Raw genomic sequence first — 25636 nt, 5'->3', positions numbered from 1 at the left:
TAAATTAATTTTTTTGTTTTATCTTTATATTTATTTATTCTTATTTATTTCATTTATTTATTTTTCTTTTCTCATCAACTCATTATCTTTCTCCCTCCTCTATACTGAACTGGGGTCCTCCTCCTATTCATTCAGTTCCTTAATCTTACTTTCTGTATATAAGCTCTGCCTCTACAGATTCTGTCCTTCCCTTTTTTCTGTGTGTTTGTTGTTTGCATTTTTTGGTTTGTTTGTTTTGTGGTGTTTTCTCCCCATATATTTTTTTCTTCTTTTTATTTTCTATCTTACCTTTCTTTCTCTTCTCGATATCATTCTTGCTCTTTTCTCTCTAATTCTCTTTTCTCTGGTGGTCACTTTTATTGGGATTATTGGTGCTGTGAGTACATTCATATTTTGTTCCCTTTGTGTCATGTCTTGCCGAGTTGTAATTTGTGCTGTTCAGTCAATGTCATAAAGAGGGAGGAACATAAGCAGACACCTGAGAGGAGACTCCATCCACAAATGGGACAATAACACTAAAGACCAAAATACACCATGAGAACCTAAATATCCCAAGTAGGGGGCATCCCCAGAATACCCAGCCTAGAAGTGCTAAGAGATTACGTCACTGGGTCCCACAAACCATCCTAATATATAAAAACCCTGGGTCCATCATTAATGGAGGCTCATCCAACCAGAAGTCAGTCCTGCAGTCATTGCTGGGTTGCCATGATGACCCAGCACTGACTGCTACGGCTGCAGGCACAGTGACTCAGCACTGACTGCTGAGGGGGCTGTGAATCAGGCCCAGAGAGAGGCCTGAAGAGAGAAACAGGGCCTGATCCATAGCCTGTGTTGCAGCTGTTGATCAGCACTTGCCTCTCTTTCTCTCCTGGCCAGGCCAGCTGCCACGCCTCCATTTCTCTCCCGGCCTCCACCAGGGCTGCTGATCAGCCCTGCCTTTTTGATCAGGCCCCATTGATAGGCCCAGAGATGCTGACTGGCATAGAAACTGACCAATCAGAACCAAATCTGGGTGAAGTGTGAGGAGCCAATGGTTGCCTTGGAGGCAGAGCTTTTGATGCTGACTAGCATAGAAACTGACCAAACAGAACCAAATCTGGGTCAACTGTGAGGAGCCAATGGCTGCCTAGGAGGAAGAGCTTTTGATGCTGACTGGCATAGAAACTGATCAATCAGAACCAAATTGGTGGGCAGAGGAGGGCAGTTGGGGGCAAGATCAGGCCTGCAGGGGAGGGAAGTTGGGGGCGAGATCAGGCCGGCAGGGGAGGGCAGTTAGGGGTGATCAGGCAGGCAGAGGCAGTTGGGGGTGATCAGGCCAGCCAGGGAGGTCAGTTGGGGGTGATCAGGCCGGCAGGGGAGAGCAGTTGGTGCCAAGATCAGGCCGGCAGGGGAGAGCAGTTGGGGTAAACCAGGCCTGTAGGGGAGAGCAGTTGGGGGCGAGATCAGGCTGGCAGGGGAAGGCAGTTAGGGGAAATCAGGCAGGCAGAGGCAGTTAGGGGCGATCAGGCAGGCAGGCAGGTGAGTGGTTAGGAGCCAGTGGTCCCATATCAGGCCTAAATTGGCAGTCAGACATCCTCCAAGGGGTCCCTGATTGGAGAGGGTGCAGGCTGGGCTTAGGGAATTCCCCCCTCTGTGCATGAATTTCTTGCACCAGGCCACTAGTCTATTGTAAAAGACAAACTCAAAAACCCAAAACTGAGTGGTATAGCATTCGATCTAATACATAGGTACAATCACAAAGAAACAGCAAAAATGAGGAGACAAAGAACCCCCACACAAAAAAGGGATGAGTCACCAAAAAAGGAAATAAACAAAATGGAGGCAAGCAATTTGTCAGAGAAAGAATTCAGACCAATGGTTATAAGGACGCTGAAAAGGATGGAAGACAAATTCAACAACATGTGTAAGAATCAAGAGGAAATGAAGATTGACACAGATGCAATAAAGAACACAATGCTAAGTTTCAACAGTAGACCAGAAGAAGCTGAGGAACACATTAGAGAGTTAAAGAAAGGGTAGAAAAAACACCCAAACAGAGCAGCAAGTGGAAAGAAAACTTAAAAAGCAAGAGGAGACCCTAAGGGAACTTTGAAACAACACCAAATGAAATAATATTATCATAATAGGGGTGCCAGAAGGAGAGGATTCTGAGCAAGGAATAGAAAACCTGTGTGAAGAAATGACAGAAAACATCCCTGATTTTGGGAAGAAAAAAGTAACACAAGTCCAACAAGCACACAGAGTGCCAAACAAGATGAACCCCAAAAGACTGACACCAAGACTGGTTATGGATTTCACTGGTTATTTCTTTCCACTTGCTGCTCTGTTTGGGTGTTTTTTCTACCCTTTCTTTAACTCTCTAATGTGTTCCTCAGCTTCTTCTGGTCTACTGTTGAAACTTAGCATTGTGTTCTTTATTGCATCTGTGTCAATCTTCATTTCCTCTTGATTCTTACACATGTTGTTGAATTTGTCTTCCATCCTTTTCTAAATCTAGAGTTATAATTAAAATTTCAAACATCAACAACGAAGTAAGAATCTTAAAGGCTGCCAGAGAGAAATAGAAAATTACCTAGAAGGGTTCTCCCATTAGACTATCAACTGATTTCTCAACGGAAACACATCAGGACAGAAAGGAATGAAATGAAATATACAAAGTGATGCAAAGGAAGAGACTGACTCCAAGAATACTATACCCAGTAAGGCTATCATTCAACATTGAAAGTGAAATCAGGAGCTTCACAGAAAAAAAAAGTGCTAAGGGACTATATTACCACCAATCCAGCAATGCAAGAAATGCTAAAGGGACTGCTGTAAAAAGAAAAAAGAAAAAAGGAAGAAGGAACACCACATAGAGAATAAAAATGGCAACAAACAAGTACCTATCAATAATAAACTTAAATGTAAATGAATTAAATGCTCCAATCAAAAGACATAGGATAGCTGAATGGATAAGAAAAAATGACCCATTGTTGTATTGTCAATCAGCAGCTAGATATGAGATGCCTTAATGAGCCAATTAATTAGGTTTCATTTTTATTGCATGTGGGTTCAGAGCAGAATATCTCTGTCAAATTCTGAACAAACACAGGAAGTTTTCCCTTTTTATAGCCTTCTAGGCCTTTGTGTAAGTTATTTTTGCAGACAGCTTGTAACCTTGAGTATGTATCATATCTAACAAACATCTGTCATATCTATACAGACAACTTGTAACTTTGAGTACATATCATATCTATACAGACATCTGTAACCTTGGATACATAATGAACAAACACTTGGCATGAGAATATGGGGATTATTATCAGTATCAGCATATCAGCCCCTGTTGATGGCTAGCTTGCAAGGTCAGGCAGTAAAGTTTATCTTTTCTATTACTTAAGTTAAAAAACAAAGTTATTATTACAGAATAAGAAACCATCTAAAAATAACAGAGTTGACTTATGGAACAAGGGACTAGCAAGGAATAGCAGAGAACTTCAAAATCAGTTTCAAACAGCAGTTTTCCCAAAGGAGGGATCATTACTATGCTTCATTCCCCACTGTAAATGAGTCAATTCATTAACTCTTGTGGGTTATTGTTGGGGAGGGAGTTGTTAACATTGTTAATCCACTCAGCTTTGAGGTTTCCTTTAACAAGTCCTATAAAGAGAATTAATAACATGGCACACGTGAATGTTTTATCTTTAGAGGATCCGAAGACTCCTGGATTCTTCATTTTGCCTGTGCTGCCTTGAGCTGGGTGTGATGAAGCAACGTTGGGATCCCTTCGACCTTGACTCCTCATAGGGGTGGTCAGGATGACGGTGTGTGGACCCTTCCAGGTAGGAGTCAGTCCTTGGGTGGTAAATTTCTTTACCCAAACAGAGTCACCGGGTGGAAGGGATTAATCGGATCAGAAATTGGTACAGGCAGAGTGTCTTGGGCGTACTTCTGGACTGCTCTTTGGGTGGACTGTAAAGCCTGTAAGGACTTGAGCAAAGACTGGTTATGGATTTCAGCTTTTATTATTTTTTTCTAAATCTAGGGACTATTTCCTGGAGTAACTTCTTAGATACTATGGTGGTTGTTTCTGTCTTAGTCTCGTAGGTCAGGGTCTGGAAGAGTCACTAGAATCTATAGAGGCCCCAATGGTTTTTAGGGCAGCCTCCTGGGCCGATTCGTCCATGACTTGGTTCCCTCTTGCTTCTGGTTTTTAGGGCAGCCTCCTGGGCCGATTCGTCCATGGCTTGGTTCCCTCTTGCTTCTGGGGAGTCCCCTTTCTGGTGTCCCTTACAGTGGACCAATGCCACTACTTTGGGTAGCCAGATGGCTTCTAGTAGAGCCAAAATCTCTTCTTTATTTTTAATGTCCTTCCTGGCTGAAGTCAAAAATCCCCGTTCCTTGTAAATAGCATTGTGTACATGAGTTGTTGTAAATGCATACCTGCTATCAGTATAAATTGTTACTGATTTGTATTTTGCCCACCGGAGAGCCTGAATAAGGGCAATTAATTCGTCCTTTTGTGCTGACATCCCGCAGGTGAGTGCCTGAGACCAGATGGTTCGGTCTAAGCCCCTTGTCTTACATATGTAGAGGTGGAAAGACTTGGTTACATCTGGTAGTGCCAGTTGGCCCATCGTCCTTGCTCTGTTCATGTCTGTTGTTCTGCCTAATATATTACCTCAAGGATCCTGGCTCTGAATTCTTTCAGGGAAAATGGACGTCGGTGGGCTCCTCTGGCTATTTCCATGCTGAAGAGGAGCAAAGTTTTCTTTCAGAACCAAGAGATCTTTGCTGTCTGTCAGAGGGACGATGAGGCCTGGGCACAGAAGGAGGTGGGATTGTGACCTGGCAGAGACAAACTGTAACCAATAGTCCAGTAGAAGGGAAAGAAAACATTTTAGTTCTAATAATTTTTATTGAAATATATTTTTTTCTCCTTAAAATTATCCATCTGTTTATTAAAAGAGCCAAATCAAGACTAATTTATCTATTGTATTTAATTTGGCCTGATTGTTTGCATAAACACAATAAGAATGGTAACTGGCTACCTTTGCTGGAATTTCATGATTGAATGTTAATGTGCCCCATAGGGCCAGGAAGCCAAGCCATCCAGCTGTCATCAGGCCTGCCTGCAGTATCTGCTAAGTTAGGTGAATTCCTCACCTGCAGTGGCTCTACCTGGGCCCATGCCCTAGGCTTTAAGGCCCATTTCAGTAGTCCTCCTACTCCTTGAGGTCTAGAGTGTATGGGGGTCCTGCAGGGGCGCAGAGGTACCCTTATTGCTCCCCTTCTACTCTGACTAACTGCCAGTGATGGTAGGGTATGGGCCTGATGCTCCAGCACCATTTATTTTCAAGGCTACCAAGCAGGATACCAGGCCTTTTCCGTGGCACTCTTATTGGCTTCAAGTCTTCAGTGGTCAGACAGGGCTCTTTAAAACATGATATTCCAGTCAAAGTTTTCGGTCAATAAAACCACTATTGGAAACTGTTCTTATTTAATTTATGCAAAGAAATGCATTGCCATGATACATTTATTAAGTATTGCCAAATTTTTGAGGAATTATATAAGGAGAAAAATATACTGTCCTGCTTTAAGATCTTCTGATTTTCCTTGCCCATTTGGAGACCTGCCCCTGCCCTTTGGGCAGCTAGTGGTGCCCTTCACTTCTTTTGGGATTCAATCCTATATAACCCTATTCCAAGACAGCTAACATAGGGCCATAACAATGATGCTTAGTGTGGGAAACTGGACATTTGCCAGTTACTCCCAAAGACTACTAAAGTTTGTAGACCTACATAGGTCTATAGTAATTGGTGACAGCTCTATTCAGATCTTTAAGAGAAACAAAGGTTAATATAACATATTGGCATAATGAAGTACAATATTGGCACTGTGGCCACTTTAGGCAGCTAAATTTTCTGTTACCAAACATGACACATGGTAGGGCTATACGATATTTCAGGGAGGTGACTAAAGTCCATTTTTGACCTTTCTACACAAAGCAAAATTGTCCTTGTTTCTCTGGAGCCATATTCATGAGAAGAAGGCATCAGCCAAGTTCATCATGTAGGGCATTGCTCTAATGCCATTTAGGGTGATCTATGCACTTGGCTACAACTGGCACCTGGGAATGTAGCAGGGGAGTTACCTTGCACAGTTCTCTGTAAGCCACTGTCAGGGCTTGTGTGCGGTGGTCAGTTCTTCTCTCTAGCTGTAAACAGTCTGTCCAATTTCCCTAAAATGTATTATGGCACGGGAGAAAGTTGTTTGCTGCACACAGGCAGCTTAACCCCTATACAACCGGGCTTTCAACTCTGCCCAGCGAATCTGAAAGTCCTGAAGGCTCTCTGGTCTATGGAGAGTGCCTTTCCTTTACTGTCTCCTGCCTTGTCATTCCTTTGGCTCTAAGCAGTAAGCTAAACACAGCCTGGGCTGTAGGGAGAGAAGTTTGTACATTGCAAAGTGCTCCTGCAGTGGTGGCTTGGGCTTCAGGCCCTACTATGCCATCTGTCCTTCTTCCTGGCATTGACTGTGGCCTCTCCTGTGTTCCCTTGTAGGAATATGGCATCTAGGCACCCCATCAAGCAGGTGTTCTGCCCACCCCTTGGTCTAAGGGGTTAACTTTCTCCACTTCCCCAGGAGAGTTTAAAGTCCTGAGTCCTCCAGCTCAAAGGAGTGTCTTTTCTCCCAACTCCTTTCAGTACCAGAAGCTGCTGCTGAAGTCTTAACACTTTCAGTACATTTGCAACCAGGAAACTTTTACTAGCTCTATTGATGGCTGCTTTCACAGATTCCAGAGCCCATTGTCATTTTTATTTTTAACCAGTAAGTCAAATGTTTAAGTTTTTTATTGTGTCTTGTAAAACACTCATAATCCATTGGGCAACAGCTCGGGTGTCAGGTCACTGCCTGGCATCCCCCACTTTCTCGCTGCTGCTGCTTCTTCCAGCAGCTGCAGGTGACTCAGGCATCTAGCCCCTCTGCCTTCTTTCACCTGGCTCTCAGTGGCTGAATCTTTGGTCTGCCTAGCAACCAGCTTTAAATCACCAGGGCAGCTGTGGACTTCAGCTTCGTCTCTCCTCCACTTGGCTCCTGGGAGTTTAGTGGGTGTTTTTTTTTCCAAGTCATGCCTGCCCCTGTCCTGACTGCTTTTTTTTTTCTTGCTACTAAAACCTTATTTTGTCCCTTCTTATTACATACATAACCTTTATAAACTTCACACTTTCAAATTAGCCTTCAAACCTTCTTTCTATGTTCTTCAAAAATGCATAACTATGCCTTAGATCTTCTATTAAGTATCTTTATTTTAATATTTTTTCTTTTTCCTTTAAAATGTATTAGAATTCCTTATTCTTAGAAACCTTAATTATTCAATGATTATCAAAAAGTAAACAGTCAGCATTTCTTAGATTAATATTCATGAATATACTTTAAATATATTTTTGCTTTCAAGAAAAATGTACCTTAATAACCCTGAGATTTGGTCTTGACTATAGAATTAATTATTTTCTAGTAAGGCCAATAAAATATTATATTTTAAAGTTTATTTGCTGAACATTCCCACACAGCCCAAGAAGCACCCACCCAGTAACCCCACCCTGCCCGGCTCAGAGATGGGAACCTTTTAATCTGGCTGGACAATGAGATTTTCTCTATGTGTATTGGAAGGGTTAAAGGGAATAAAATGGGGCAGAGAAAGATTTATAGTGCTTTGCAGAATGCTTGTGGCCTTGAAGAAACCAGCCAGCAAAAATCAACAAAAACTTATCTCTCCCTGCTCTCCCCACCAATGCCCCCCTACTTTCTGCATTAACCATTTACTCTGTCCTTAGTAGGGGAAACAAGGCAAGTGGTCTGAGATCCTGTATATCCAGGCTTTTTACACTTAAGGACACATTCTTCTCTCTGTAACAGTTGCTCTTCCTTCTAGATTTTTCCTTCTTTACTCTAAGCCCTCAGAGGATCTCAAGTCCTCCTCCTTCTTTACTATTTTTGATCTCTCCAACTATCTCCCTGTCCCCCAGCCCAGGGCTCCTCTATCTCAGCCGGCTGAGAGCCTACCACCCTACCCAGCAAATCCCACCGCTACTACTGCATCTCACTTCGGAACAATTTTTGGCTTTCTTCTTCCCCCACTTTGGCACCTGCCCCAAAGTGCCCCCTTCAGGAGATTGCTGGTGCCAAATCTGGCTTCATGCCCAGGGCCATGCAGATACCCTCCACTGGCGCCCCCCCTCTAGTTAGAGCAGGTGCTGTCCCTGACAGAGACCCACTGTAAATTTATCAGGAAGGGCAGGGGGGTCATAGGTCTCAGGACCACATGATTTTCTGCTTACTAGAAGGGCTGAAAAAGGCAGCCCACAAAGCAGTTAATTATGAGAAGTTAGCAGAGATCACCCAGGAAAGTCATAAAAATCTGGAAGTCTTTCTCTTTTGTCTTACACAAGCCATAAGAAAATGTACTAATCTTAACCCCATAAGCTTTAGTTCCACCTCAGCTGGCCCATGCAGGACTATGATGTCACAGGCAGGGGCGGGGCCCTGTAACTCTCTCTGCCCTACGGAGTTTAGCAAGTCCTGCCTCTCTTTTTGCCCTTGGAAACCTTTATCAGCCAGAGGAGATAAGAAAACTGTAAATAACAAGTTCTTTGTTCCTTGAAATTTTTATAGCTTTTTACTACTTTGTTGCAAATAGTTAATTGGAAAGACTTTTCTTTTGCTTTTTCTTACAAGCAATCTTGGGACCTAGTCAGCCTTTGTTTTAACCTTCTCTGGGCTACACCATTCACAAATTTATACCTTTAAATCAACCCCAGAATTCCAAAATTTTAACCTAATACAGCAAAATCACAAATCAGGGAAGAGCAAACCAAAGCCCCTACTATACAACCATAGACAGAAGTTTTATTAGCTAAGCAGGCCAATTCCATCTCTGACAGAGAGCAAAATACTCCTGAGAAAAAAAGAAATCCCAGCAGCTGCATGGGGATTTTTGCAGTCCGTCAGAGCACTCAGCCTTAAATAAATCAAACGTTTTAGCCAGACGAGTCAACAGAAGTACAGAATAACACAAAGTGGCTTTCATTTTTATGCAGGCTCTCACACTTTACATTTATAGACCAGTTAATGAACAGATAATTATGCCAAGACAGACAAACATCTGCACTCACACTTTTTCAGCAGAAAAGCACTCTTGGGAGTTAAGCAGATAACCAAAACACTGCCCACCTCCCCCAATGGACATGGGGGCACTCCTGGCACCCACACCCCAAGACAATGTTCTCGACCAACGTCTCAGTGAGAACCTAACAGAGAAGTTAAGACTGCATCCAGTCCTCTTCTCGGTAGCAAGATGACTAGTCCCAAGCTAACAAACAGAAAAATGAACTCAAAATTCCTTAATCGAATTTGAATTCCCTTATCTCCGGAGGCTTTTTCTGATGACTCCAAAAGAATGCAGGGTCATGTCTGGCTGTCACAACCACCGAGAAGCGTCTCTGGGGCCCTGGAACTTCATCAGGTGGTACCTCTCCCTAGAGATCCTCAGGGCCTGGCAGCCAGGCAGGGGAGGCTGTCTGTCCCAGGCATCCGAGACCAGGTGCTGATAGGCACCTATCTCTTATCTCACTGGGGCCTCCAAATGTTGTATTGTCAATCAGTGAGCTAGATATGAGATGCCTTAATGAGCCAATTAATTAGGAGTCGTTTTTATTGCGCGCGGGTTCAGAGCAGAATATCTCTGTCAAATTCTGAACAAACACAGGAAGGAGTATTCCCTTTTTATAGCCTTCTAGGTCTTTGTGTAAGTTATTTTTGTAGACAGCTTGTAACCTTGAGTATGTATCAGATAATATCTAACAAACATCTGTCATATCTATACAGACAACTTGTAACCTTGAGTACATATCATATCTATACAGATATCTGTAACCTTGGATACATAATGAACAAACTGCATGAGAATATGGGAATTATCACTATCAGCCCCTTTATATGGTTAGCTTGCAAGGTCAGACAGTTAAGTGTATCTTTTCTATTATTTAAGTTAAAAAAGAAAGTTATTTTCACAGAATAAGAGACTGTCTAAAAATAACAGAGTTGACTTATGGAACAAGAAACTAGCAAGAAATAGAAGAGAACTTCAAAACAGCAGTTTGAAACAGCAGTTTTCCCAAAGGAGGGATCATTACTATGTTTCACCATATATTTGCTCTCTACAAGAGACCCACCTCATAACAAAAGACTCAAATAGACTGATAGTTAAGGAATGGAAAACATATTTCTGGCAAATGGAAATGAAAAAAAAAAAAAACAAACTGGTGTAGCAATACTTACTCTGACAAAACAGACTTCAAAGTGAAGGTCGTAACAGGAGATAAGTAGGGCCACATCATAATAATAAAGGAAGCAATTCAACAAGAGGATATAACTCTGGTAAACATATATGCAACCAATGTAGAAGCACCCAACTACATAAAAAAAAACAAAACACTCTGGAAGATATCAAAGGAGAGATCAAAAGGAATACAATCATACCACTGGACTTTAATACAATCATACCACTGGACTTTAATACACCATTTAAACCATGGGATAAATCCTCTAAATAAAAAAATCAGCAAAGAAACTGCAATCCTAAATGGCTCACTAGATCAGATTGAACTAATTGACATCTTCAGAACATTTCACCCCAAAGCTATATTCTTCTCAAGTGTACACGGGAAATGTTCAAAGATAGCCCACATATTGGGACAAACAAAACCTCTTCAAATTCAAGAAAACAGAAATCCTATCAAGCATCTGCTTAAGTCGCAATGGCATAAAATTAGAAATCAACTACAATAAAAACAATGAAAAAAATCGAGAGGCTAAATAGGATGCTATTAACCAATGATTGAGTTACCAAAGACATCAAAGAAGAAATAAAAAGCATCCTGGAAACAAATGACAATGAAAACACAACAATCTAAAATCTATGGGACAAAATGAAAGCAGTCTTGAGAGGAAAGTTCATAGCTCTACAGCCTACCTTAAAAAAATAAAAACAAGAAAAAATGGTAATACATTATCTAGCCCTACAAGTTAAAAAATTAGAAAGAGATCAACAAGAAAAGCCCAGAGTTAGCAGAAGGAAAGAAATAACAAAGATCAGAGTGCAAATGAGCAACATAGAGACACAAACAAAAATAAAAATAAAATTCAAAAGATCAATAGAATCAAGAGTGGATTCTTTGAAAGGATAAAAAAGATTGATGAAACTCTAGCCAGGCTCACCATGAAACAAAGAGAAAGGACCCAAATAAACAAAAGTAGAAATGAAAGAGGTGAAGTAAAAATTGACCCCACAGACAAAGGAGTGTAAAAAAATACTATGAACAACTCTACTCCAATAAACTGAACAAACCTAGATGAGATGGACATATTCCTAGAAAAATACAATATTCCAAAACTCAATCAGGAAGAAACAAAAAACCTAAATAGGCCAATAACATTGAACCAGTAATCAAAAAACTTTCATCAAACAAAAGCCCAGGTCCGGAAGGCTTCACAGGGGAGTATTACGAAACATTCAAATAAAAAGGAAAACCTATCCTACTCAGACTATTCCAAAAAATTCAAGAGGAAGGCACATTTCCAAGCTCTTTCTATGAAGCCAGCATCACCCTAATTTAAAAACCAGATAAAGAAACTACAAAGAAAGAAAACTACAGGCCAATATCCTCGATGAACATAGATGCTATAATCCTCAACAAAATTCTAGCAAATCAGATCCAGCATTACATAAGAAAGATCATACAACATGACCAAGTGGGATTAATTCCAGGGATGCAAGGCTGGTACAATATCTACAAATCAATAAACATTATACAACACATAAACAAATTGAGAGACAAAAGCACATAATCATATCAATTGATGCAAAAAAGGCATTTGACAAATCCAACAACTTTTCTTGTTAAAAACTCTCAGCAAAATGGGAATAGAGGGATCATACCTCAATATAATAAAAGCCTTATATGACAAGCCTACAGCCAACATCATACTCAACGGGAAAAAAATTAAAACCATTTCCCCTAAGAAAAGAAACAAGACAGGGCTGCCCACTCTCACCAATCCTGTTCGACATAGTAAGTACTGGAAGTTCTAGTCATAGCGATCAGACAAGAAGAAGGAGTAAAAGGCATCCATATTAGAAAAGAAGTAAAACTGTCATTATTTGTAGATGAGATAATACTGTTCATATAAAACCCTAAAGACTCCATCAAAAAACTACGAGACTCAATAAATGAATATGGCATGCATATAAGCATAACCAATGGATACAGACACCAGGGGGGTGAAGGGATAAACGGGGGGTGAGGGGCAAGGGGGGATTAAGGACACATATGTATTACCTAAATCAATAAAGAAAAATGAATAAATAAAATTAATATGGCGATGTAGCAGAATACAAAATTAATACCCAGAAATCCATGGCTTTTTTATACACCAATAATGAACTCACAGAAAGAGAAACTAAAAAAAAAAAAATCCCATTTCCCATTGCAACAAAAAAATTAAGATACCTAGGAATAAACTTAACTAAGGAGGTAAAAGACTACTCAAAAAACTACATGACATTAAAAAAAGAGATAGAACAAGACATAAACAAATGGAAGAATATAACGTGTTCATGGATTGGTAGAATCAACATCATTAAAATGTCCATACTACCCAAAGCAATCTACAGATTTAATGCAATCCCCATTGAAATACCAATGGCATATTACACAGACCTAAAACAAACTCGCCAAAAATTCATTTGGAATTAAAAAAGACCCCAAATAACCTCAGAAATCCTGAGAAAGAAGAACAAAGTTGGAGGGATCACAATACCAGATATCAAGCTATATTACCAAGCCACATTTCTCAAAACTGCCTAGTACTGGCACAATAACAGATAGACCAATGGAATAGAACAGAGAACCCAGAAATCGACCCAAGCCATTATGCTCAATAAATATTTGACAAAGGAGGCAAGAGCATACAATGAAGTCAAGACAGTCTCTTCAATAAATGGTGCTGGGAAAATTTGACAGATATATGCAAAGAAATGAAACTAGACCACCAACTTACACCATACACAAAAATAAACTCAAAATGGATAAAGGACTTAAATGTAAACCATAGAAATCTTAAAAGAATCCATAGGCAGCAAAATATCACACAGCTCCTTGGACAATGGAAATTAAGCAGAAAATAGACAAATGGGACTACATCAAAATAAAAAGCTTCTGCACAGCAAAAGAAACCCCACTGCATGGGAGAAAATATTTGCCAATGTTATACCAGAGGGTGTAATCTCCAAAGTGTATAGGGAACTCATACATTTTAACAAAAGGAAGATAAACAATCCAATCAAAAAATGGGCAAAGGACATAAATAGACACTTTTAAAAGTGGACACACATAAGACCATGAAAGCATGCTCAAAGTCACTAATCATCAGATAGATGCAAATCAAAACGACAAGGAGGTACCATCTCACACTGTCAGAAAGGCTGTCATCAACAAATCAACAAACGACAAGTGCTGTGGAGGATGTGGAGAAAAAGGAAGCCTTGTGCACTGCTGGTGGGAATGCAGACTGGTGTAGCCACTGTAGAGGACAGTATGGAGTTTCCTCAAAACATTAAAAATGGAACTCACATTTGACCTAGTGATCCCACTTCTAGGAATATATCCCAAGAAATAAGAAACACCAATCAGAAAGAACATATGCACCCCTATGTTAAGTACCCATTAACAAATGAGTGGAATAAAAAACTGTGGTACATATACATAATGGCATACTACACTGATGTAAAAAAGAAAGAACTTTTAACATTCGCAACAGCATGGATGGCCTTAGAGAGCATTATGCTAAGCGAAAAAGCCAGCTGCAGAAAGATATCACATGAGCTCACTCATTTGAGGAATACGATGAACAACACAAACTGATGAACAAAAATAGATCCAGAGACATAGAAGCATGGAACAGACCATCAAATCTCAGAGGGAAGGAAGGAGAGGGTGTGTATGGGGGGGGGCGGCGTGGTAAGAGGTCAACCAAAGGACTTGTATGCATGCATATGAGCATAACCAACGGATATAGGTAGTAGGGGGTGAGGGCATGTGCTATGTGGTGGGAGTTATCGGGGATAGGTCAAAAAGGGAAAAAGGAGACATATGTAATACTGTACACAATAAAGAATAATAATAAAAAAAGAACAGGCATATAGAGCAATGGATCAGAATAGAGAGCCCAGAAATAAACCCACACCTTTATGGTCAATTAATATTTGATGAATAAGGTAATACAGACAGTCTCTTTCATATATGATGTTGGGAAAACTGGACGGATATATGCAAAAAATTAAACTAGACCACCAACATATACCATACACAAGAATAAATCCAAATGCATTAAAGACTTAAATTTAAATAGTGAAATCATAAAAATCCTAAAAGAAACATAGGCATTTAAATCTCAGATATTTTTCAATGCAGTATTTTTGCAGGTATATCTCCTAGGGCAAGGGAAACAAATAAAAAATATGAAACTATGTCAAACTAAAAAGTTTTTTTACAGCAAAATATCCCATCAACATTAGTGTAGTGATTGCCATGGGGAGGTGAGATGGAAGAAGGTGGAGAAGAATATAGTGAGGATAAACATTGATGGACAGAGACTTGACTTGGGGTGGTGAACATGCAAAACAGTGCACAGATGAAGTGTCATAGAATTGTGCTCCTGAAACCTCTATAATTTTGTTAACTAGTGTCACCACAATAAATTCAATTTAAAGGAAAAGAATGAAAAGATAATTTGAAAGAGTGATGGGCTAGGGAAGAGAGCTGCCAGTTAATGAATATCTAACTTCTCAACTCATAATGCTATTTAATAATACTCCATCCCATTTAGAAATAAAATATATTGTAATAATTTATTTTAAAAGTGAAAAGATAACCCACTGAATAGGAGAACATATTCACCAATGATACATCTGATAAGTAGTTAATATCCAAAATATATAAAGAACTTATAAAAATCAATACCAAAACAAAAAAAAACCCAAACAATTCTATTAAAAAATGGGCAAAGATCCTAAAGATACTTTTCTCCCAAGAAAACATAGAGATGGCCAATAGACATAAAAATATGTTAAGGTAACTAATTATCACAGATATACTAATTAAAACCACAATGAGATATCACCTCATGCTATTCAGAATGGCTATCATATATATATATATATATATATATCAACAAACAGCAAGTACTGGCAAGGATGTAGGGAAAAGGAAACCCTCGTGCATGGTTGGTAGAAATGCAGACTGGTGCAACCAATGTAAAAAACAATATGGAGTTACCTCAAAAAATTAAAAATGGAACTGCCTTTTAAGCCAGAAACTCCACTGGGTTTATATCTGAAGAGAGTGGAGACTCTTATTCGAAATAATATTTGTACTCCCAGTTCATTGAAGTTTTATTTACAATAGCCAAGCTCTGGAAACAGCCCAAGTTCTCATCAGTAGATGAGTGGATAACAAAGCTGTGGTACATTTATACAATGGAATACTACATGGCCATAAAACAGAAGGAACTCTTATTCTTTCTGACAGCATGGATGGACCTGGAGAAAATTCTGCTAAGTAAAGTAAGCCAGTCAGAGAATAACAAATGCCATATGATTTCATTTATATGTGGAAGCTAATGAACTAACAACAAATTATAAATAGAAACATGAACTAACAAACAAATATAAGTAGAAACAGATACATAGAATAGACTGTCAGCTGTCAGAGAGGAGGAGTTTGGCTAGGAATAAACAAAATTTATTATACATATACATATATAAAAAAGAAAACACATAGACTCATTCAACAGTATGTGATAGTCAAAGGGAAAGGGAGTAGGGAGAGGTAGAAGAGGGCAAAGGGGGGATAGAAGTGATGGAAAGAGATTTACTTTGGGTGATGGGTATGCAGATGATGTTTTGCTCAGTTTACACTTGAAACCTGTATGGTTTTATCCAATGTTACATCAATATATTACCGAATTTTCCGGCATATAAGATGACTGGGAGTATAAGATTTTCCTGGGTTAAAAAGTCGTGTTATACGCCGGAAAATATGGTAATAGTAAACAGGCTTTTTGCCCAAGTCTCTCTCATGAATAGAGTGTCAGGTACCGTATTTTCCAGCGTATAAGACGACTTTTTAACCCAGGAAAATCTTATACGCCCAGTCATCTTATACACCAGAAAATATGGTATATATACAGATCACATTTTTTTCCCGTTAAAAGCCTTGATTCCATTACATATAAATTAACATTGATTCTAACTACTCTTCCCTCCTCATCTAGTTTGAGTCCAAAAGGTGTAAAAGCAAAATACAGTTCATAAGACTAAACATAAAACAACTTGGAATAATTATTCACCCAGTTAATCTTAATGTAGAAGAGAGATATAGGTATGATTTATTCTACTCTTTTCCTACCTTTCTTTTTCATCCATGACAAATAGATATAATTAAGAAAAAATGAAAATAATCTTATATAATAAAAGGCTAATATGCAAATTATCTCCTTGGGAGTTTGACCGACCAGGAGTTTGACCACTCACTATGATGAGCACTGACCACCAGGGGACGGTGCGGAACAAAGGAAGGCCTCAGCCAGCAGCTAGCAGCAGTGGTAAGGAAGACGCTGATTGGCCCTGATCGCCGGACAGGTCTAGACACCCTACCCGTGTACAAATTCTGTGCACCAGGCCTCTAGTTAACTTATAATTAAATTTGCAAGTAAATTTTGAGAACCACAAAATAAAAGTTACATATTATCTATATTAACAAAAGAGAAACATGCAAATTGACCATCCCTCCGCTATGCCCACCAGCCAATCAGGAGTGAGTATGCAAATTAACCCAACAAAGATGGCGGTGGCCATGGAGCTGGAGCAAGCAGGAGGCTTGGGTTGCCCCCGACGACGGAGGAAGCCAAGCTTCCCACCCGCCCTGGCTGCCGCTGAAGGAGTAGCTGGGAGCCTGGGTCACCGGGGAGCATGGCCATCCTGAAAATGGCCATCAGCTTCTCACCCAGACTGGCCAGGCACCCCAGTGGAGACCCCAACCCTGAAGGGGGTGTAGCCAGCCTGAAAACAGCCCTCAGCCCCTCACCCAGGCTGGCCAGGCACCCCAGCAGGACCTCCCACCCTGAAGGGGGTGTGGCCAGCATGAAAACAGCCATCAGCCCCTCACCCAGGCTGGCCAGGCACCCCAGCAGCGACCCCCACCCTGAAGGGGGTGTGGTCAGCCTGAAAACAGCCCTCAGCCCCTCACCCAGGCTGGCCATGCCCCACCAGTGGGGACCCTCACCCCATGGGGGTGTGGCCGGCCTGCAAACCACCATAGGCCCCTCGCCCAGGCTGCCCCAATCCCCAAGGGAACCACCCCCCAGATCCTGGACACCCTTCAGGGCAAACCAGCCGGCCTTCACCCGTGCACCAGGCCTCTATCTATACTAATAAAAGGGTAATATGCTAATTAGACCTTCCAGGAGACCTTCTGGACAAAGCCATGGTGGCGGGGCCGAGGTAGAGGCAGTTAGAGGCCAAGAGGGGAGGGCAGTTGTGGGTGATCAGGCCAGGATGGGACGGCATTTGTGGGTCATCAGGCCGGTGGGGGGGGCCCATTGGGGGTGATCAGGACAGCGGGGGGGGATGTTTGGGGTGAGCAGACCAGCAGGGTGGCAGTTGGGGGCGAGCAGGCCAGTGGGGAGGGCAGGTGGGGGCAAGCAGTCCAGCAGGGGGGGCAGTTGGGGTCGAGCAGGCCATCAGGGGGGGCAGTTAGGGGCAAGCATGCTGGCATGGGAGCAGTTGGGGGTGATCAGGCTGGCGGGGGGTCATTTGGGGATAAGCAGGCTGGCAGCAGGGGGAAGTTGGGGGCAAGCAGGCCAGCAGGCAGAGTGGTTAGGGGCAATCAAGCAGGCAGGCAGGTGAGTGGTTAGGAGCCAGCAGTCCCCGATTGTGAGAGGCCCGGCTGAGGGACACCCCCCCCGTGCACGAATTCCGTGCACCAGGCCACTAGTATAAAATAAAACTCAAATCTCACCTCTTCATATTTTTCTTTCCTTTTCCTTTCAATCCTTTTAAATCTGTTTGCTTATTTTATATATGAATAAGAAAATGAGGCTATGAATCAATAAGATTCACTAAACATTATTTGAACTTTATCACATTTGCTTGCGTTTTCTTGTTAACAGCTTCATACTTTATCTTTACAGTGAAGGAGTATACTTAGGAATTTTAAAGCAACTTACCTTTAAAGTGTACTGGTCCAAAATTCCCTGTAAAGACCACATCTTCATTTTATCTGTTTTAACATTCTGATAACTAAATAGAGAATTTACTCTCCATTTAAAACCTAAGTAACCTTTTGAGATTGGCTCACTCAGCAAAATGCCCTGTGTTCATCCAAGTTGCTTTATATATCACAAATCCTTTCCTTTTTATATCTGGGTAGTAGTATTCCATTGCATGGATGGATGTTTACTCATTTACAGTTTAAAGGACATTTAGGACATGTTTAGTCTTTGACTATTACAAATAGAGCTGCTATGAAAATTCATGTGTAGGTTTTTGTGTGCACATACAGTTTTATTCCTCTAGGACAAATGCCCAGAAATGTGACTACTGTATAATTCTATTTATATCATATTTTCAAAACAACAAAATTAGACATGTAGAACAGATAACTGGTTGTCAGGAATTAGGGGAAAGGGAGGGAGGGTGTAACAATAAATGGACAGCACAAGAGAGTTTTTTTGTGTTTGTAGGACAGTTTTGAATATTGATTGTCCTGGTGATATTGAACTCTGTATATGTGATAAAAAGTCACAAAGATGAACAAAAAATAAATGTATGCAAAAACTAGTAAAATCCAAGTAAAGCATATAGTCTAGTTACTTGTAATGTACCAATTTCCTGGGTTTGATAATGCAATGCAGCTTTGTAAGATGTCACCATTAGGGAAGCTGGGTACCTCTTGGTACTATTTTTGCAACTCACTGTAAATCTAGAATTATTTCAAAATAAAATATTTTTAAAATGGTATATTAAGGATATGTTATGCCTAAGAAGCACAGTGTATAAATTCCTCAATATTAAAAATAAAATAAACCATGTTTTGCAAACAAAGAAAAAATTAACCTTTGATTGTAAACACTTGGTTTAAAAGTTTATAATTCACTGTTTTTCAAATGTGATAACTACTTATAACTTTTCAATCTAGACTAAAACTAAGATAATGTGTTTTTACCTAGAAAATCAAATGTCATTTCTGAATTAGGGCAGCAACTCTATTGTATAATTTTTTGATATTATAATTAGACCACATTGAGAGCTATCTTATCTACCCTTTAAATGAATTTTTGTACACAAAAGAGAAGAATAAAATGTGAATTAAATCAAGAAAAAGGAAAAAAATAGGCTTAGTTAAATAGGAAAATAATGAAAAATATAAAACAAGCTTAGGGTAGAATAAGAAAATTTGCATACCTGTTAACTTGATATGTCCTATTTCATCAAGCAAAATGCTGTAAATAAAAATTTACATTCAATAAGGTGGAATAAAATAGCTTACATAAAACATTTCATAAAAAATATTTGCAAAATTAAAATAGATCAGTGTCTATTTGAAATACTAGAAATAAACGATTAATTGAAAATCAATGGGCTTTTCTTGTTATCCAACAACAAAAAGAGAAAGAAAATTAGATGTATTTTTCCAAAGTAACTTCAACCACTTATACCAAGAAATGCCCCCACCCCTCTGGACCATTTATAGTTCTAAAGATCCTAATGAGTACTCTATCATTTTAATCATAAAATGTATACACATTCATTTCTCCTATTGGACTCCCATTTTAAAATGAATTATTCTTGACATATTTCTGGATTTGTATGTTAGAGCAGTATAAGGATGCCAAATCATTTCTAATCAGATTCCATCCATTTCTTTAACCAACACGTTTTTTTATAATGCATTCATTTTTTTTTTAATCACAAGCCATGAGGTTCCAATGCACTTTAATTTTTATTCAATTTTTAAGTTTAGCAAGTCAACTTTTCCTAAACAATGCTTTATATGAGTTTCTACCATTTTCTTTAAAAGTTCAGTAAATATAAACTTTAAGTTTCAATAGAAAATCTTTAGAAACACCTTAAAATAATTAAAACAGTATTTTGCATCTCTTTGTAATCACTATGCCCAGGAAGTTCAAAGCCATACAAATTCTTGCACTATTAAGAGTAATAAGCTTCTGTTACTTAGAAAGCATCCTTGGTCAAAGCATTGGAATCCAGTTTATATCAAGAAACGAGTGGGATTCAGAATACCCTGAGCAACAATGTTCAGACTAATATCACCATTTTTATAAACATGTTGGTTGAATTTTTGCTCCACTAATTTCCCTTTTTATCTTATTTCCATTTAAATTCATGTTTGCAGTTATGGGTCTTTGATAGCTGAAGATCACAGGCAAGCCACACATAGTTCTGACCCACCTTTTACACTTTTAAATTGTGCTTATACCATATGGTCTAGTGTCTTATTATTGATTATTCAAGGGCCTTTGGTCATTTGTGGCAGCAAGACTTAATAGTTTTTAGCCAGTGGTGCCACAGCCAGATTTCACTGTAATATCTAAAGGGTCAAGTAGTGGTTTTGTGCCACTATCATTTTAAATGTGGGTATTCTGCCATGGAGCAATCTGTACTGGGATAAAACCTGACATATGTAATACTCAATATTAAGGTTTATCTCTGCTTGGTAGCTCTTTAGAATAATGAGAACTGCAATGTTGACTCTTGTGTTCTTATAATTTAAATGGCATAGCTTTCTGAAATGATTTTGTCCAAGTTTAATAGTCCATTGTAGGAGCTTTGTAACTTTAATTTCAGTGTTTTTGTTTTGCTAAAAAGTATACCAAATTCCAGTAAAGCATCATATTTTTTATTCACTACTAAATGATACTGCATTGGTACAAACACTATCATATGAATAAGTAAAAGTGAATAATTGGAAAAAAGAAAATCAATGGGTATCTTATGAAGATTACCTTCTATAAGTTTCACATAGCTGTGAAATTCATATATATTTTCATATTATCTTTAAATAAAAGATGTAATAGAGAAAAAAGTCATTATAGAACACTGGTAATAGAGATATGTAAAGAGAATATAACTGTACTTTTCTGGCTTCAGGTCTCTATATACAATTCCTAATTGGTGCAGATGATCCAAAGCAAGGGCTAGTTCTGCAAGGTAGAATTTCACATCTTCCTCTGTAAACAGAACCTAAAATAAAATAATAATTTACCATTTTTCAATATATTTTTTTAATTTACTTCTTTAAAAACCAGTAAACAGACAAATCTAGAAAAAAGGAAATATGAGAAACAGATGGAATTAACCACTTTAAGAATCTTCTTCAATATTAGCTACTGAAATATAAATATTCCTAAAAGATATTTTGTAGTTTGCATATCTTCTTACACTGAATGCACTATATAGGATTTACCCTTTATTTTAATATGATTATCACTTTTAGTACTCTACTACAATATAGTAATATCTAAAGCATCTTTAAAGTATACAGGATATTTTGGTTTAGCATTGGCAATTCCACTATTTCTATTTTTATCTTTCACTATCTATTACATCTCAGATTTTTCTCTTTGAGCAGTTCTACTAACTCAAAGTCTCTAATATACCAACACAAAGTATTAAATTAGTAACTCATATTAAACAAAATCCTAAACCAAATCTCTGTCCTAAGGGATAGTTCCAGGCCTCTTCTGCTAATGAAGTACATCAGTTTAATGGCACTGTATTCCTCAACCATGTTATGCCTGGGAATAGAGCTTCTAGGATGAGTGAAAAGAACACGGGACTTGGAACCAGAATTAAGAGTATAATGTTTGAAATGTTACTTAGTCCTCTGGCCTTCAATTTCTAAACCTGTAAAATAAGGATAATAATATCTGTTTATCGAATAAGGTTGTTGTGTCAAATTAGTTTACATGGGTGAAAAAAAAGCTTCAGAAATTGTAAAATGCTATGTGTGTAACTATGAGGTATTATGATTATAGATTTATGTCTACATTCATTAAGTGAGTGTTAATTTACACACAGAATTAGATGCTACTCAATCATTAGATATAATTTTTAATATTTGTCAAGGGCTTAAAATTGGCAAAACAACTAACTTGTCTAGAAATTTTCATTTTCATTAGTTATTTGGATTATTAGGAAAGGGTAAAATTTGAAAGAAGTATCATAAAAATTTTATAACTGGCTTATGCCATTTAGAGTTATTACCACTGAATTACACAATGCAGATTCAGGTTACTGGTAAAATTTCAGAGAATGGTCAGCTAAAGATAAATTTTGATACTCCACCTACTTTTAAAAATGATTTATAGAAAAAGACTGTTCATTAAGTTTCAAAAGAGTCCATTTGACATAATGGCAAAAGTATGAGAACATCATTTCCATTTGATATTTCTTTAAGAATAAAAATACTGCCTTGACCGGTTTGGCTCGGTGGATAGAGTGTTGGCCTGCGGACTGAAGGGTCTCAGGTTTGATTCCGGTCAAAGGCAAGTACCTTGGTTGCGGTCACATCCCCAGTAGGGCGTGTGCAGGAGGCAGCTGATCGATGTTTCTCTCTCATCGATATTTCTAACTCTCTATCCCTCTCCCTTACTCTCTGTAACAAAATCAATAAAATATATTTTAAGAATAAAAATACTTGTTACTTTAACTTCTGAGGAAGCTTAATAAAAATGTTAATTGAAACTTAATATATAAGAAAACCCTAAACAAAAACCTTTCAAACTCTAAATTAAAGGAACTATGCTGAGGTTACAGTTTATGACAAGCATATTATCTTGTCAAAGTTTTCTCTGTAGAAAGCCTCAGGATGGATGCAAATAAGCTTAACTAAGTAGAAATTACTTCCAGTCACTTGACATTCGTTAGGTTATTACAATCTTCCAAGCAATACTATGAGGCAGGTATTATCATCACCTTACATTTGGAGAAAAAATCAGTGATGAATGAACTTGCCCAGAATAACACAGTAGGCCCAGGATTTGAACACAGGAATACTTCTCCCTAAGAACTTCCCCTTCTTCATAAGCCGCTTCTGCCATATACTGTGCTACAACTCATTTTTTAAAGTTTTAGGTTCCCTAATATTAATATTTTCCTATTCACTAATCATCCTAGCAAAAATACACAGAAAATGAAAGTAATCTAAAACCCCAGTACCTTGAGGTAACCATTGCTAGTCTTTTGCTGTTTGATACTCAATCAAATCATTCAGGTATGAATATATATACAAATCATTCAGGTATGTATGTATATATGTGTTTTAACACATTTGAGATCATACTAATACACAAACACAGTATTTAGTAGCCTCCTTTTCCCCTATTTATTATATCATAAGGATTGTCCCATATCTTAAAAACTTATTTATAAAGAAGTTTTAGTAGTGCTATAATATCAACATACTAATTTATCATAATCTACCGAAATGTTCATTTAGGTTATTTCCAGTTTTTCACTATTTTAAATAATTATTCAATATGCATATATATTTTTATATTCATGATTATTTCTCCAATATGAGTTCCTGAGAAATAAAACAAGAAATATTGGGTCAAGGAGAAGAAATAATACAATTTTCTTGACATACTCAAAAAATTATTTTGCAAAAAGGTTACAATAATTCACATCAGCAGTTTATAAAAGCATTTGTCTTATCACATACATTATAGCACTGAATATTGCCCTTTTAAAAATATTTTCTAATTTAATATAAAAATGACATAAATTCCTTTAATTTAAATATTTATTGTTAGGCTATACATTTTCTTCATGTCTAGTGGCCTATTGTTTTAATGAATTATAAGTAATGATTTTGCCTATTTTCCAGTATGGACTTACTGTTTTTTTCAATAAGTATAAGTCTGTTAAATATTAAAAATGTCAGTTCTCCATTATATTACTTGTTAGTATTTTCCCCACTTTGTGCTGGTTTTTGATGTTCAATAATTCACAACTTTATGTAGTCAAATTTATATAATCATTTCTGTGTGATTTTGCTTCATTATTTTAATGATTAAAGAGATGTCCATTCAATAGTCAACTACACATTCAGCTGCATCTTCATTTAGAATAATTATTTTCCCAGATTTAGCACTTTAACATAAGTAAAATTTATCTTTGGGTAGGATGACATTTTAAAATGATTTATTTTCTGTAATATGTAACCAATTTCTCATATACTGTTTATTGAACAATAAATATCTGTCTTTAACTTCTGATAATTTTTCTAACATATTAATATATGTTAAGTCATATATACCAGAATATTCCTGGGCTATCCATAATGTGTCTAGTCTTGTGTTGATAATATGCTTTGCTTGTAACAGCAGCTTTATAAAGTTTTAAGAGGTAGAGCAAGAAAATAGTATTCTTTATTTTAAAAATGTCTTGGTATTTTTCATCTGTTTGCTTCTCCAAATAAGCTGGCAAAATCATTCTGGCAATATCAAACAAACAAAAATTCCTATTGGTGGATTTACTGGGAATTTCTTAAGCTGATAAATTAATTCTGGAAGAATTGGCAACTTTACCATTATCAGTCACTCATCCCAATATGTTTTCTTTATATTAGCAAAGTAGGGGATGACTTAAGAGTTTTGTGTATTTGTGTGCATGTGTATTTTAGAGAAGAGATATTTGAGGAAGTACCAATCTTTTAAAATATGCATGAGGCACATTATAAAATTCTTAACCTAGAAATATAGTTTTAAAATATTTTTCTAAGGCATAGATAAAAATCCACATTTTGGATGATATAACAGTTTTTGTACATACAAGTGAAGTATAACCAATAAGAAACTCCTTATTATTAAGCTGTGTATAGATATAACCATTAAATCATTTTCAAAGCCTGTTCAATGCATATACTAATTTATTGGTTTTTGGGAAATGCATTTAAAATGCTTGCTCTTACCTAATATTCCAGACTTAGGAATCAAAACTTACTGACTGCATCTCTGTGCTAGTATGGGTTTAGATAGTCCCACATCGAGAATGGAGGTCTGAAGAGTTTAAAAAAAAATTAGAAATGACTACAAGATTCTCATACACATTCTTGACACTTCTACAATCTAACTCATGAAATCATAAATACTGGAGCCTTGTTGTACTGTTTGTCCCTCTATGTCTTGGGATCAGCTTTTAACAAGGTCCTATAAAGACCCTCCTTGGAAGGGCATTCTACACAGACTCTACCATATTCTGAATTCTGTTCTATAGCAAACGATATACCAAGATCACAGTCTATATTCATGCATCATATAATCTGCACTGGAGGGAGACATATATAAGCCAGAGACCTTAGCCACTTAAGAACTGGCTAGCATCCCAGAAGCACACTGTTCCTTTTTCATAGCAACTTTCCAAACTCTGGGATTCAACAGTAGCTCCTCCACACTCAACATTTTAATTCTGCAAGTGAGATGGTGAGCCACATTCACCCAATTAAAG

The 25636-nt window shown here is 38.0% G+C and overlaps 1 protein-coding gene across 1 annotated transcript in view; it reads right to left on the bottom strand.

The window, feature by feature from the left end:
* RPS6KA6 (ribosomal protein S6 kinase A6) overlaps window positions 1-25636 on the bottom strand; it is a 213425-nt gene that overhangs the window by 89709 nt on the left and 98080 nt on the right. Inside the window, exons 7-8 of the mRNA XM_054721015.1 lie at window positions 21261-21367; window positions 19568-19605 (exon numbers count right to left, since the gene is read on the bottom strand). Coding sequence (XP_054576990.1) covers window positions 19568-19605; window positions 21261-21367 — 145 coding nt within the window. The remainder of the gene's footprint in view (window positions 1-19567; window positions 19606-21260; window positions 21368-25636) is intronic.

The sequence above is a fragment of the Eptesicus fuscus genome, chromosome 1, assembly GCF_027574615.1.
Source record: "Eptesicus fuscus isolate TK198812 chromosome 1, DD_ASM_mEF_20220401, whole genome shotgun sequence".
NCBI classification, from domain to species: Eukaryota; Metazoa; Chordata; class Mammalia; order Chiroptera; family Vespertilionidae; genus Eptesicus; species Eptesicus fuscus.
Note: the sequence above shows the minus strand (reverse complement) of the source record. Positions and strands in the feature narration are given on the sequence as shown.